Source organism: Fulmarus glacialis, unplaced genomic scaffold (genome assembly GCF_000690835.1).
Source record: "Fulmarus glacialis isolate BGI_N327 unplaced genomic scaffold, ASM69083v1 scaffold4174, whole genome shotgun sequence".
Lineage (NCBI taxonomy): Eukaryota > Metazoa > Chordata > Aves > Procellariiformes > Procellariidae > Fulmarus > Fulmarus glacialis.
The window spans coordinates 17,037-33,429 of record NW_009207264.1 but is presented as its reverse complement, the minus strand read 5'-3'; the positions used below and the strand labels follow the sequence as shown (position 1 = coordinate 33,429).

Sequence of the window (16,393 nt, the reverse complement as noted above, 5' to 3'; positions counted from 1 at the left end):
CAGGATTTAGAGAGCCGGTAGTGCCTGGGACGCATCGAGGGAGCTGGCTTCATCAGTCCAATAGCCCATGGCACATGATGTGAAGGAAGAGTAGCGTGCAAGTGTGAGAGAATGGATGGAACTTTATTTCCTCTGGAAATAAAAGATGAAGCGTCAACACTGAGAAAAGCAGCACTTGCAAGCCTGACGAGTGCAGTTGTTCCAGGTTGCACTAAGACTGACCAGGTGCAGAACTGCAGAGAGCATCAGCTACCCACGTTCCCAGCGTTCCCCACGCCACTAACCAGAACACAAGGATGTTGAGCTCAAAGAATGGGATTATTTGGCTGGAACCTACCCCACCAGCTCCCAAAACACTCTCAGGAAACAAATGGCATCGGTTTGTACAAGTGGAAGCCCACACCACTCTTCCAATGCAGTGGGAAGAGATGAAAACAACTGGGTTGGAAGATTGGAACCAAGCAAAACAAGTTGTCCACACCACCTCTGCCACTCCTTACCCGCCTTACCTGACAGATGTAGCACCCCAAGCCTCCTCAACCCTCTTGAATCAGGCTCATCTCTGGCTTTTCTGCTCCACCTCCTCAGTTCTTCCCAGCCTAGGTGCCACCTCCCTCTCTTCTTCACAGGTGGGAAGCAAGACATCCATCATTCAGCAAGAGTTTGATAAAAGATGTATCCATACTACTGGGCTGGATGCAACCAGTCCTTCTCCTGCTGCCAAGGGTAGAAGCGATTGTTGACTTCCAGGCATTGTTTTAACAGGGACCTCTCAGAAGGGGACCGGGGGACATGCCTGCTCTCCCAGAGCCACAAGCTTCTCTGGAAAGAAGGATGAGAACTCCCTGCGAATTTCAGACACAGAGATGCTGTCACAACCCACCAGGTAGGGGCTGTGGAGGGAGACTGAACGGAGAGAAGAAAACAAGTGGGCCCTGAAACGCTCCACTCCTGGGATTTCAACTAGCACCAGGGTTGCAGAAGAGCCCGCAACACATTGCTATCAAAGCACGAAGAGCAGAGACGTGCAAAGCTCTGACCAGCCAATTGTCTGAGGATTTCTGAGGGTGAAGGGAGGTTGAGACACACAGGACAAGTTCTGTATATTAAAGAGCCCTGTTCCTAGAAGTAAGTTCCTAGCATAAAGTATAGAAAGGTCTCTATTTACCCCCCCCGCACCTTTTAAAGCAAAATAAACTAAAGAAAACAGACTTCATTTAGTAGAGAGAGCATCATCTTCCGGGCTGCCCAAGAAGGGGAAAGAACTTTGCCCCTTGGGATACCAGCAGCACCGGCTAGTGAGTCACGCCAGAGCAACGTCTCAACACACACCAGAAACGCTAAGGCATCCACGTGTTCTCAAAAGCACCCATGTGCCTGTCTTCAAGACAGACAGTCCTTTCCATCCGTATGCAGCAAAGCTCAGGGAAGGACTAGTGGCATCCATCGCTAAGAGTGGTCATTAAATGCCCTTAAAAACTCACTGAAAAGTACTTCTGTACTCGGGCAAACCTGAGAACCCTGTCTTCCCTGCCACAGCAAGAGGCTACTTCTAGCTAATTGTTCTCCCGAACCTGCAATTAATCACCGTTGCACAGCACAGAAGCATGGATCATAGCTGCATGACAAGCACTGTGCTCCCTCTGCCTCCATGTAGGGACCTGACGCAATCTGAAGGAGGAATCGCATGAAACAGCTGAGACAGCGACTGCTGTGCCTTTCATACAGCTTTACAGCAGGATTCTCTTCCCAGCTATGGGTATCAGCAAAAGCGCAGTCAGGCAGCATAAGGACAAGACAAAGTACCTTTCCCCTACCCCCAGCTCCTTTTGTGCTTCGTGGAGATGATTATGGAAGAGAGGGGAAAAGTATTGAAGGAGTATGTCACAATTAGAGATTTTAACCACACAATATCAGGCTGCTCCCTCACATAATTCATTAGCAAGGGTTTTTTAGCAGAGAGTGGCTCTGCTTAGCTCCCTTCCATCTCTTGGGGCTTGACAGAAATATAATTCTAGTAGAATCTAAATAGGAAGGGGAAAACCTAGAATAGCTAATCCTCTAGTAAATCAGTGGACTAAAGGACAGCTACACCTAGGCTGAAGGGGAGGAAAAAAAAATGGCATTCAAGTTTATTTCAGTCATTCAGAATACAAAGTATTTCAGTTTATACAGCGATTCCTCCCTTTCCTCTACAGCATGCTTCCCACAGCAATGTACCTTGCAACAGGGAAGCATTAGTGGGGCATGCAAGTCTGGGCACACACTACTGCTGTGGGACACCTGTCCTTCAGAAAGGAGCGGCTTCTGAAATGCATCTTCAAATTCTCCCTTGGCATCCAGAGGAAAATATCAGACAACTATTTTGAGAGAAGATGGCAGCCCAAGACAGTGAAGGTTTGCAGCCTCAAGAACTACTTCTTTCCTGGCATCCCACAAGGGCTGCCTGTTGTGACGAGCCTGGTGACCAGCCCTGTTCCGCTCCCATGCTCACAAGCTCTTGTCAGGGTGCATCTCCCAAAGCTCAGTTACAACCACCAGCAAAATGGACAAAGCAGAGATTGCTGTCAGCTCCTGTCGGAGGAGAACATCTCAGCAAAGTACTCAAGGGCACAGATTTAGGTCAGGCAAATGTGCTTGCATAGTGTAGTTACAGAAGGAGGCAGAGCAGAGTGCAGAGTTCAAATCCAGTTCAAACTCAGAAAAAAATCAAGAGATTTTCTGACCTCTTATATGCACACAGACAGAACAAATGTCATCTGATTGAGACAGGCTGGTGTTCATGACTGGACAATGGCACATTTCTCAATTGTTCCAGAAATGCAGCAGAAGACTCATGTAGCAGGAGCAGCTTGATGACAACAGCCAGTAGCAAACAAGTCCCACTCATCTCTCTCTCTCTTTGGACCATGCTGGACACCTGTATGCCAGACACTTACTGAGCCTTGCCTACTCATCTCCTTAAAGAGAGAGACGATTTACTGGGGGCAAAAATATCTAGGGCTGCTCTCAGATAGCTGCAGCAGCAAGCACCTGGCTGGAGAAAGCAAACGAAGCATTGTGGGCTGAATGGTCAGAACAGACACATCGGAACCTGGGAAGCAACTGCTCCTGCTGCAGCTCAGCAGCGTCTGAAGGGCGACCTAGCATCCTCAGCAGTGCTTTCAAGACTGTGCTATAGGAAGTACCCGTTGCTCCACTGCAGTTCAAATAACCTTTTGTGACCCAGGGAGTGTGTGCAGTTATTCTACAATGCTACACTGGAGGGGCGTAAAAGTAGTTATTCTACAATGCTACACTGGAGGGGCATAGAAGCTCTCAGGCTTGGAACACTTAGGGCTTCAGCACTGAGGAGTCATGCTCCAGAGCTTTTAGTCCCTTGCAGTGTACCACTGCAGGCTGGCTCCACAGCCATTCTCCAGGAGACCCAAGCACAGAGAAGACAAAAGGCAGTGGCCAGGCACCAGCAGGTGTAGCCACATCACAAGGACAGTCCCAGTGCTTATCAGCCAACCCACTGCACAGCTGTAGTTTCTCCTAAGTGTTGACTCCAAGTTAACCAGGTGCCCCTGTGAACCACACCAAATACACCTCCACAACACAAAGCCTACCCTGAGTCTGTGAGTGACAACAAGAGAGCAAGGAGTGATGCCATACAGAGAGGTGAGCAAGGAGGTATGTCATGGGCAGGTTCTGTGGAAAAAAAAAAAAGAAATACCTCTGCTGGAGCATAAACCCTATGAAGTTAAATATATGGGAGTGGCAGGCTTGGACAGGCCCTGGGCTCCCACAGGCCCATGTCACTGGGACACTCCAGAACAGTGCCAAATGGCTGAAAAGGATTTGGAGTTTGGGCCTCTCTAGCAGGACAGGCCATACAGACTAACACAGTCAATGGTATTTCAGCAAGGGGGTCCTTTAATACATTTACTTCTGCCTTATTTAAACCATTTTGTTTTCTGGTGCACTTTAAAAACAGGAAATCAAAGGCAGACTGAGGCAGTACCCCTCCCTTGCACCAACGGACACATTTCTCTCAACACATGATTCCACCAGACATTTGCCCAAAAGACCCTCCCAGCTTTCTCCCATGCCCACTTCCCCACACGTGCTGGTCTGAAGCCTGCAGACTTCTCACACTGGTGTTCCTTTGGGGAAAGGCAGGAGTGGGTTTTTGCCACTCCCTTTGCTTGCTTCAGCACCCTCTGTTTTCAACCACTCCATCTTCTGTTTGTGCTGCTGCACAGCATCAGCTACCCGGGCATCAATCATGGCCTCTGTGAGAACACCGTCCTCTGATGCATAAGCTGCAGCCTGTAGAGGCAAAGGCAGAAGAGACATAAGTTAGTGATGGCAATTCCTAGGATCAGCGAAGATCTGAAACTGGTCTCTCTCTCTTGTTTTCTCCTCCATGCATGTTTGTCCCCACACTACCTACCACAACATCCAGTCTTGTTCTAAGTCAGTGGTGGTACCCAGAGCAATCTGGCATATCGCCATTGGAAAGGCTTTCCTTGACGCAGCTGTACCAGGGACTGAAATACATCAACTGCCCAAGCACAGAGAAACATTCGCAGCTACACTAAAGTCTTCGTCTCTGAGCTACTAACAAGCACCTTTGTGTACCTGCCTCTGGACTTCCTGGGAGGCAAGACCTTTGCATTCGGAAGAGATAAGGCCGCAGATTCATAATGCTGAACACGGCCAGTATGGTTAGGCTGCAGTCACACTTGGCGTGTTTAAATTTCCTCTCCTGCTTTAAAAGCGCTGCACATATGAAGCCAATAAGGTAAGGAGTAATAGGTGCATATGGTGATTGAATGACTCCATCCAAGACAGCAGAAAGTGTTTTAAACACTTACACTGGAGAACTAACATCAGTGCTAGGATGAATATGGGCAATGTGGCACCTCTAAAATGATGTCTAATGTGCACTAATCTTGTTTTCCTCACACGTTCTGCTAGGAAACTCCCCTGCATCTCTTCTGTGCTGTCTCAGCTCCCACCCCGTACTCATCTGCCCATGGGATCTTCCCTTTTCTTCCCCCTCCCTTCATACCCCAACTCCTGTCTCTCCAATTCTGCTTGGTAAATTAACACTTGGTCCTGTTGCTACTTTGATAGGCAGTACAAATTTGATCGTAGTTCCTTGCAGAAAGGGCTGAAAACTACTGACATCCTTACCAAACAGCCCACAGTATTTCCAGTGGCAGCTTAGGGGAAACAGGACTGTGTGCCATTTCTCTTCAGCTCCAGGAAAGGGTTATCACTTTTGTCCAAACATGCAGGACAGCTAGGACTCCGCTGATGGACATTTTGCAGATGACAACACAAGCAGCCATACCCTCCAAGGAAGGGAAGGATGCTTATGCTGTTAGCTGTACCCATCTCCAAGGTAACAAAGCAACTCCAAGCTACAGATTTCTAAATCTGGTTACTCCCTATGCAAGTGCTCCTGCAAGCGATTCAATACTGTGGTTCCTTGTACAGCTACGCTAGCGAGGGAGCTTGACACTAATCAGGGTGGGATCCCCTCCAGCTTCTCATATCCATGCTGCCTGCCCCAAATAGCTCCAAACTCCTGTCCCCATCTCTCTCCTTCCACAGAGCTATCACATCATGGATTGTCACATGCCAACCCTCCTATCTGCAGGGCGTTCCCCAAGATACCTGTTAGGAATATAAACTTCGGCTTTCATGACAGGCTGAAGTGTGCTTCTAAGGTATTACGTACAGGCTCCATAAATCATTAACGGTGCAAAACATCAATTATACCAAGCAACGAGGTTTACTGCAGAAGCACCACAGTGTGACCATTTTATGCACCCACTGTCCAATGATGTAGACGGGAGAGATGACAAACCCTGTTGCTGTTGCACTGGTCGGTATCATCACAGTACTGGCTAGCCCAGTACAGTAGATTATACCTGCCTATTAGATTACTGCTACCTCACTGCAGGAGGAATAATTATTTCAAGAAATGAGCAAAAGGTTGGTTTTCAGCCTCCTCTAGCGTACTTTCCAGCCCTTTTTGGGGAACTGGTTAGATCACAAGAGGTCTCACTGCACAAACCACATGTAACCGTGGAGCTGGCAGGCGCTGGTTTTTACCGCAAGCAGCATCAAAACAGATCCTTCCCTGTGCAAAACCTTTGTAATCCTTCCTTAAGGCAGAAGTGACAAGTTAGGCTAATGCTCATACTTGAAGTTAGAAGTAAACACTGGCCGCAGGCAAGGAGTGCAGAGAAATAGAAGGTCTGCAAACAGAGAATTCACTTTGCATAAAGGCACTTGTCCTCTGTATTCAACAACAGAGCAGGAGGCATCCTGAACACAACGAGGCAGTTACTTCCCACAAACACCAGGAGAAGAGCACTCCATAACCTGCCCGCTGCCGCAAGTATTTATAGAACATGTATCACAACATGACCTGTCTTCTCTCAGCACTGTAAAAGGGGCATGGTGGAAAGGTTCTGTTCAGCTGAAGTGTCCTCTCTGACTCACCCCCCATAACCCACCCACCCCCCTTTCTATTTTTCTTCTTTTTTTTCCAGGACATGACTGGGGACTTAAAGCTAAAAGGAGCCAGCACCCTTTTGTCAGTGCAGCCCCCCAGACAGGAGGATTTGGTGTTTTAAAATGGAGTAAGTGCTTTCCTGGGATGTGCGTTGTGTGCCTCCACAGAATAGAGCGGATGTCTTCCCTTCCTCCCTGACACTGCATAGACCATAAATTCAACTGTGGAAACTCCTGCAAAGCTGTGCAGTTCACGCTCTGTTGATTTTCTCAATGACTTTCTATTTATAGAAAGCCTCAGGCCCTAACTGTCAAGAAAGCAAATGGGAGAAGCAGCTGTCCCTTCTGGGAGTAGCTTGCACACACACAAAAATGGTACCGAGCTTCATTTATATTCATACCTCTGCCTTCTCCATGGACAAATTTTAACCCATTTTCTCCAGTGCAACTATTCATGTTTTATAACTCAAACCCAATTTTGAAATAATCTGAAAACAAAGTATTTGGGAGGGAAGTAGATGGATGGAGCACAGATGACAAGTCCAGCCTAGATGACCTAATGTTTCATTTCAGCCAAGAACCATGATTTATTTTAACTTGGCCAAACTAATCTGTATCCTTTGGATACCATGTATAATGAAAACAGCCTGCTCAAAAAAAACCCAAAAAACAAGCACGCCCCTACCCCCCAGTTTACTTATAATGTCCTTCAGCTCAGACCACTATAGAAACATAACTTGGTCAGGCAGGTGATTTTTTTTTTTTCTTAAATATAAACAAAGTTCAGGGAGCAAAAAGGCATTTATGTCTGTGGCACAAAAGGCAAGGAAATGACAGGAAGCTCATCTCTATCATTAACACTGGGACATAAAACTCCTGGGAATTCTCTTGAAGTGTTGCCAAAACAATTTTCCAGAGATTACAGCTTAGAATAGTGAAAGGTTGCTTTTTTGACATTTTATCTAAAGCATATCAATGGGTTTAAGTACAGAGTGCAGAACTAGAAAGTCTGTGCATTACTATAAACAGATCTGAAGGGAATTTTTAAGTGTGTAAACGCATCTAATCCATGCTATATTCATAAAGGATTAGATATGGGGAACGGAAAAGCACAAGGACAAAAGGGAATGCTCAGTCTTCTGCAGAAGAGATTAAAATGGATTTCTAGCATGCAGACTATTAGCTGTGCCAGACAGCAATATTTTTCCCAGCGCTAAAGGTTACAACTTCTGCTTTTCTGCATCTTACTTTTTCTGTTTGGGAAATTCAGAACAAACTGAGCCAGACTGAAACAACAGTGAACTAGAACTTCATGTAAATGACAGCCAATCAATTTCAAGCCCAGCTTACAGTGGAATTAAGCCTATGAAAGCTGCAGCTATTGCTAAACTAGGCTTCTAGTTTATAATCATAGAATCATAGAATCATTAAGGTTGGAAAAGACCTCTAAGATCATCAAGTCCAACCGTCAACCCAACACCCCCATGCCCACTAAACCATGTCCCTAAGCGCCTCATCTACACGTCTTTTAAATACTTCCAGGGATGGCGACTCCACCACTTCCCTGGGCAGCCTGTTCCAAGGCCTGACCACTCTTTCAGTGAAGAAGTTTTTCCTAATGTCCAATCTAAACCTCCCTTGGCGCAACTTGAGGCCATTTCCTCTCGTCCTATCGCTTGTTACTTGGGAGAAGAGCCCAACCCCCCCCTCGCTACAACCTCCTTTCAGGTAGTTGTAGAGCGCGCTGAGGTCTCCCCTCAGCCTCCTCTTCTCCAGGCTAAACAGCCCCAGCTCCCTCAGCCGCTCCTCATCAGACTTGTTCTCTAGACCCTTCACCAGCTTCGTTGCCCTTCTCTGGACACGCTCCAGCACCTCAATGTCCTTCTTGGAGTGAGGGGCCCAAAACTGAACACAGGATTCAAGGTGCGGCCTCACCAGGGCCGAGTACAGGGGCAAACTGAGATGTTTTTGTTAAAAGCAATATTGGCAGAGCACTCCAAAAACACCTTCATGGGAAATAACTGTGAGGCTTCGGGACAGCAGAGTGGCCATATGCTGTTCTAGGTTACTCTCGGTAAGAACCGACAGCTATGATGGTTTCTCCTCCTACTGCTTCAGAACTTCACTTTTTCCCAAACCATCTCTGAGGTTCAGTTCCAGCTATGAGAGATGACCCCAGGCAAGCTAAGTAGAACTGATGAGGATCCTAGCATCTCAAAACCCCATCAAGTCCATGATAAGTACCTTCCTGTGCTCCCTGTCCATTTCCTCCAGCACTTCTGCAGTTTCAGGAATAGAAGCAGGAGTAGCAATACCAATTCCTCACTGCCTTTCCCAGTACTACCTGTGCTTCATGGGTGATTTGATTAGGTTTCATCACATAGAGGTTAGGACTAGAATTTCAAGCAACAAGGCTTCAGTCAGCTTGAGGCATAGGACAGACGTTGTGGAACAGAGCAAAACTTCACCATAGATTAAGCCTGCCATTCTGCTCCCTCTGCATTTGTCTCTGTTGTCCAGACACCGGTTCAAGTTTTGTTCCAAGACATGTCTAGAGAGGTATAATGCATACACACAGCAACACTGCAAATGACTGTTGGAGGAATAAACTAATTAAGAAAATATATATCTAAAGCTGAGGTGAATTAAGTGATAGACATGTTGCAATTAAGCCTACACTTTGAGGATTAGCTCCAAGTCACATCAGGGCACTATGCAAAATAGCTAAAAACAAAAGGCAAACAAAATGCTCCCATCCAGCTCTGTGCTCCAGCATTCACAACCAGCAGTTTTCACTAGGGCTTTGTGCTGTAATCTTCCCCAGAATGGGTTAATTGAATTTATTTATTAAACAGAGACCTTAGGCATATTGCATTTCAGCAGCTGTTGTGATAAGCCTATCTAGAAAAGTGTTGGAAGCTTAAATGTCTCGACACATAGTTTCAAGTCTGCTCTCAGGACTTCTAAAGAGCACTAGGCTCACCACAGCTTACCAGCTCTGTAAGGTGTTACTAAGACCAGAAACAGAACTGTTAAGAGAGATACCTTGTTTTTCCCTTTTCTTGGCTCTTCCTGCCCTTCATATTCTCAACTTGTACATCATCTCAAACTTTTCCTGCCTGTGTTGTTAACTTGACATAATGCTTTGGGTGGAGGGGGCGGGGGGAGGGAAAGCAACTGCAAGTAGGGAACTGAGTAGGAAGTCCAGATGTTCACCTTAACTAGAGTCACAGAAGAGGCTCCCTAAATCCTCAGGTTAAGGTTAAGCCCTTTTGTAGCTTCCTTATAGCTCCGCACATCCAAGGCAGACAAAACTGTAGCTTGCAAACTGATTAAAATTCAAATGTGCATTCATAAAGGTGCTGCTCACATCAGGTTATTTCCCCTATCAGCCATCTTCGGCATGCAGCATCTTGAACCAAAAGTTCACTCATACAGGAGTTTAAAAGACCAACAGTTCAAGAGTTAACAGTCCTATCTGTAGTATATAACCACCTTACAGCTGTTGCATCCAGCTGAGGAAAGTCTGATAAGCATTTTCTTGAGCCAGCTATGCTGGTTCATATAGCCCCTACCTACCCTGATCCACACCCTCAGATGTGCCAGGACAACAGTGCAGCTATGCAGCTAACTTGTCTTGCCAAGCTATTTTTAATTCTGATCAGCTCCCTGACCCAGTTCATAGTACAGTCATACAAAGAGGTGTACCAGCACAATGGAAAAGATAGCAGAAAGGCAGGCATATGAGGCAGGACTAACACTGCCAGAAATGCTTGTCAAACTGCAGCCTTAATCCTTCCCTGATAGGAGAGAGCACTGTACCAGCTACAAGGATACCTATAACAAGCTATCTGTTAGCGCTGATCCAGGCCCCAAAATACCAATACCATTCAAGAGATCAACTTGGGTTAAGAGTACTTAAAACACCTGCTTATAGAGAGGCTTTTAACCCCCAGCTACTGAAGTGCCATACCCTTAATACTTTATATAGGCAAAACAAAGGCAGGTGTTAACAAGTCTTGCCACAGTCAGAACTCAGGGGACCAAACCTGGCATAAATGCAGCCTTCTGTGAAGCTCTAGTCAAGCTCCAGTCAGTTACGGCTCCAAATTCCTTGACACAATGACTGAAAAAGCCGCCTACGGAAGCACTTAGGATCAACAGCTCTGGCAGGCAATGTTCAATACAGAAATCTTACCCCTTTTCAGATGCCCTCACAAACCCGCTGGTGGCCTGTATCCACCCAGTCATCTCCTGACGAAAGAAGTCCATGTGTCTAGCCGCTAGCTGCAAAAAGCCTGTGCTATTTTAACACTGACCCATGACACATCACACTTCCTTTCTTGATCAACAAGGGATAAGATATGAAGTCCCTTGTTCCAGAACACCAACAACTTTGATTTTGACACAAAGGAAGCTTCTTGCAGCTTCTACATCAAAACAATTCACATCTTTTTGCCCACCCTCTCCTCCATCTTTTTTTTTAAAGCCCTTTGACTGTTTTATGATAGCAGAGAAGAACATAACCTCCTGCTGCAATTTTACATAGAACCTTGTTAATAATTCTGGCACTAGGAGGTGCATTTTAAAAAGTGATCAGGTGGAAAAACAGTAGGAGGAATGAAATGCACGAACTTTGTAAAACGTTTGTGAATTGCTAAACTAAATTAAAAAAAAAAAACAAACAAACAACTTTGTTTCTACAGTACCTGAAAGGCAGCTGACGTTAGTAAATTACATGACATACAATTTGGAGCATATTCCTTAAATTCATATTACTAGGATAGTTTATAAAAATACACAATCCAGTAAGAAACTGGCAGCTGTGACAAAACAAGGTGAAAGCCTGATTAAAAAAAGTGCTTAAGGTTGTTGAGCATGTGAACAATTGCACTCAAAGTGACTCCATTTCTTATTTCTATATAGGTACCATGCATGTAGAAGTACCTAGTCTTTTCAGCTCCATTTTCCAGTCAGTTTTGTTCCTTCAATTACTCAAGTTGCACTAAAAATGTGTTTAGAACGAAGTAGGGCAGAAGAATGTTTTACTATCCTAATGCTGTCATACCTGTGGGTAACAACATTAGGCATCTCTTCTACTGAGCTTCCTGAGCTGGAACATGAGTAATGGCCAGCATGATTTGCCCAAACCCATTCCTGACTCGCTTTACTTAAATTCAGTAAGGGATTTCCCCTTAGTGATTGTAAAAACTGTTCCTATTTATGAGATGAGGAATTATGCTGATATTCTGACACCCACCCCAGAGCTAGCAACATTCTAGTACTACCGTCTGGACATAACGAAACTTCCAAAGTGAGACAAGATCTGACACTCCAACATCAAACACTCAAACCTTCCAGAAAGGGAAAACGAACCAAGAAGCCCAGTGACAAAAGCCCTACTTACCTGCCATGCCACAGCAAGCTGAGAGATCTCTCGGCCAGACATGCCCTCTGTCAACCTGGCAATCTCCGAGCACTTTTTCCCATAGTCAAACTGGGCCAGCTTCAAACGTCTAAAAAGCAGAACAAGGATTAGTTTACATGTAGCCACATGACAGAACAGGAGGGTGAGGGAGTCAGGAGCTAGGCTTTGTAAAGAGCAACATTTACAATGAAATCAAAGATCAGATTGGATCAATCTCTGTAGAAAGATCCAGCCTGAGTATAGAAGTTGTTCTCCTGGGCCCAGAAAGCCCAATTTTGTGGCACAAAGAAACATGCGTACCTGGATTAAGACCAAAAAAGTGCAAGACTGCACAGCACACAAGAAAAAGAGTCACTTGTTCTGATTTGCCTCTGTTAAGCCAAGCAAAGACAAGCGCTTGGATATGAGGAGTTCCAACAGTGTTCCTACTTGCATTGTTGCCTCCAGTGCAGTAACTGGTCTCCTAAATTTTAAGGGCGCGACAAACCATGGCACAGAATTCTAGGATGGCATCTCATCCCATAACAGGATAGAAAGAGGCATCTCTCCAACTCTTATCTGTACTACGTGTTTAAAGTGGGTTTATAGATAGTGTGACAAAATACACAGAAAAGGAGATGAAGAAAAACAATAAAAGAAAGAGAATCCTATAGGTGGGAGAGTTCTGCAGGGATACTCACTGTTTACCCTCTGTGGCTGGCTTCAAGACATGCCTATCAAAATACATTCTCACAAGCCGCTCCCGTTCTTCCAGCTGGGGCAGATCAAAGTTCACCATTTCATCTATTCGGTCATTAATAGCCCAATCAAATTGCTCAGGCTGGTTGCTTGCTAAAACAAGCATAAACCTGGAAGTATGAAACAAGAGAGAAAAGATTGAAAAAAAACAAAAATAAAAATCAATGAACCAGTCTGAACACGGGGAACTGCCATGGCCACTATCAAAGACATTTCATCACCTGACATGTCTGGAGATTCCTTAGAAACAGCTTTGTAACAGCATCTCAAGCAACATAGTAAAATGCAGTGCAGTTTAAGCTATTTAGAACTGAAATGCGTTTAACTCGGTACTTAGCCTTCCAATATCAGCCTTCCCCAGTCTGTCCTTGCCATAGAAGCCTAAGTTATCACTTTACCCACAACCTCCCTCAAGTTAGGAATATCACAAACATTCAGCAAGAGTACAACCTCCCAGAGACCTCTAAGTCTGAAACCTTGGAACAAGGCTGGACAACGTGGAGAGATGTTCTCTGGCACATACATATCTCCAGTTTAAATCCCGGTTTGGGGAACTGACTTCAAGCTGCTAACTGCACAGCACCCTAGAATCATGAGGGGCTGTCTTAGTCCTGCTCTGAAGGTATGAATGGCTGCCAAACTGAAAGCCAACAGCATTACTGAAACCTTAACGAGCTGCAGAGCATTGAGCGGACTCATCCTGGCCTAAGAACAAGGGGAGCGTACCACTGCTGGGTCTATGTATGGGAAGGTCATTCGTCAGCAGCTGGTAAAAGTTGACTTGTTTCCTTCAAGTGCTACCAAGCCTAATGTGTGCAGGAAGAGAGGCATTCACAATGGGTACTGTAAAACAAAGGTGGTTTGTTTTACCAAGTTTTGCTTCATGATACAGATGTGCCAGCTTCCAGCTCCTGCTCTCTCCTGCTGCATTTTGAAGCCAGAAGCCCTTTCTTTTGCTTTGTAATGACGCTTCTTCCCCACGCCAATTCTACTTTAATACTTTAATTGATGTTACCAGCTTAATAGTCCATTGTAATTTGAAATGGGCTTTTAACCACAGCTATTGGAATATTGGCGTTCTTGCAGTCTATTTAAATCCTAGTCTACAGAGGGCTGTGTTCTTTGCTATCATTTCTGAAGATAACTTCACCAACCCAAGAGCCACACAGGCATGAAACTGTTCCTTTTCTAACAAGGACTTCTCCCAAATCCCTGCAGAAACACAACTTGGATAAAGGATTGACATGTAACCTGATATTCAGGTCTTGCTCATTTCTATCATGAAAATGACACAAGTGAGTAAGAGCAAGAGATGCAGGCACAGTCAGCTATCCAGCAAGAAGCTGCAGAAAGTTCTATGGGAAGTTTAAGCCAGCGATTCACAATACTTAGTTACGTTGGTGACAATTCACTGGTAAAGTAACAGTACTCCTCAGGGTCTCACCAAAACAGCTAGATTTACATCCGCTATTACACTTATTCAAGTGAGCTCCCATTCATGGATATAGAACTCCTTATTGCCCGAAGCAGCAATGAGGCTGTTCAGAAGTAAAAAGCAGTGTATGAATCACAAGGACATGTTCAGTCTCCTAGAATGGCTCACAGTTTAAATTAGGGTTGAATTCAACATCTAACAAAATGACAGCCCAACTGTTTTGAGTGGAGGCATTGCACTCACCAGCACCAAACAAGCATGCCCAGAGCTCTGCCAAGGCAATCTAACATCAGGAGAAAGAACCGTCCCCTTACCACCCCCTGCCAGTCACTGGCTTGCAGGGCAATTATAAATCTGGTCAAAAAGATAACTTTGCTGAATCCACAGCAATTAGACACTACAAGTCTGAAAAGGACTACTTCCTAGAAAAAGGGGGAACTGAGAAACTCACCTTCCCACATACAGACAGAGACAACTTTCCTTCTTGAGTTAATTTTTTTGTAAAAGAAGTTTAACAACTAAGTAAAGTTCACACACACCAAAAAAAAATCAAATCAAAGATTATCTGAAAAAGGTCAAGGAAAAGTCATCTCTCTTTATTATGATAGCCAGGAATGGCTCTTGTTAAACTAAGCAGCGCTCTGCAGGAAGTTAACATTAATGTGACAAAGCAAGCATGGATGGATTGGCAATGAAAATGACACACATGCATACCCCTGTCAAGTCAGCCCTGCAATCATCTGTGTTTCACAAACCTATTAGCAGCCATGAAGGAAACAGCTCTGGGATTCCTACATTTATGTGCAATGTTGCACACAGACATACTGAGCAGACATCTCATGCAAAAAAACTGGGTCAGATTTAAATTAATTTGCCTCAAAGTTTCAAACCCACCCCCAGCGGACACACATGCACAGCATAGAAAGAGGCTACCAAAGCACTGGAGAGGAACAGCAGCTCAAACAACCACAAGCTGAAGCATTTTTGAAGAGATTATAAAACATCCACCCAGTATCAACCCTGCATTCTCTTTTGTGATATTGATATTCATGGGCCCAATACTGTCCTGTTTAAACAACAGTAACTGATGGAGAAAGAGAATGTACTCGTTAAGACAATCAAGATGTTCAAATACCACCCGTTTCAGTTGGAAGGGAGCCACACACAGTACCGATGACATATGAAAGGGAACTGCTCACCACTACATACCATATGCAGGGGAAGCGTTGTCCTGAAAGGCAGTTCAAGATCCCTTTTGCACATCTGCTAACGTGGGCCAAACAAACACCCTTTTTACAAGCACTGATCTCTACCCTGTGCACAGCCCTTCTGAGTTCTAATTTCCAGGTCCCAGGAAAAGATAAAGGAGGAGCAAGCTACATTCAGTATATAAGCTGAGATGGCGATAGGCTATGCAGATTTTTTCCAAGTCCTTAGTAGCACAAATCACACGTTTCCGACTTTCATTTGCACACCACAGACTCTTTACAGACTTTCCTCAATTCAGGGAAATATCAACTGATGTAAGGGCTGAAACTGGATACTTACTTGTTGCTGTGCTGCCCTGTTCTGTGCAGGAACGCATTTAAAGTTGCTCTGAGATCTTCACTGATCTTCTCCTGCAAAGATGAAATCCAAAGGAAGATCAGCTGCTTGGGGACCTACGACGGGTTACAGCTTTAAGCAGCACTATTGACAAAGTGAGTTCTGTTATTGTCAATCATTTGCATTACAGTAGAATCCAAAGCACTGTAATACCTTGAAAAAAGGATCAATTTATATGCACAGGAAAAAGGTTAGGAATTAAAGCTTCCAGCAGAGAGATTAAATATTTACCCACAGTCATTCAGTCATCCTCGATTTCAAACCCAAGGCTGCTGAACACTATTTTAACTGGGAAGTCCAATAAGATGCAGGAAAATAAGCCGCAGCAAAGAATTCACTTACACATTCAAAGTAATCTTCTAGGGATAGCTCTTTAAATAGACCATTGGGGTTCAAGCAGCAGATCCAGATTCAGTGTACAATATGGTGACTTACTTTGAAAACATAAATCATTTGTACAGGGGAAGATGCTAGTAACACTATTTTAACTGGGAAGTCCAATAAGATGCAGGAAAATAAGCCGCAGCAAAGAATTCACTTACACATTCAAAGTAATCTTCTAGGGATAGCTCTTTAAATAGACCATTGGGGTTCAAGCAGCAGATCCAGATTCAGTGTACAATATGGTGACTTACTTTGAAAACATAAATCATTTGTACAGGGGAAGATGC

General features: G+C 44.7%; 1 protein-coding gene across 2 annotated transcripts in view; it reads right to left on the bottom strand.

Annotated features, from left to right (window-relative positions):
* Positions 1 to 3,900: 3,900 nt before the first annotated feature.
* Positions 3,901 to 16,393, bottom strand: part of ATAD3A (ATPase family, AAA domain containing 3A) — a 29,189-nt gene continuing 16,696 nt past the window's right edge. For both annotated transcript variants that reach the window (XM_009576007.1, XM_009576008.1), the window contains 4 exons: positions 15,666 to 15,736; positions 12,625 to 12,792; positions 11,924 to 12,032; positions 3,901 to 4,314 (listed from right to left, as the gene is read on the bottom strand). In XM_009576007.1, the coding sequence (XP_009574302.1) occupies positions 4,135 to 4,314; positions 11,924 to 12,032; positions 12,625 to 12,792; positions 15,666 to 15,736 (528 nt within the window). In that variant the 3' untranslated portion in view covers positions 3,901 to 4,134. The remainder of the gene's footprint in view (positions 4,315 to 11,923; positions 12,033 to 12,624; positions 12,793 to 15,665; positions 15,737 to 16,393) is intronic.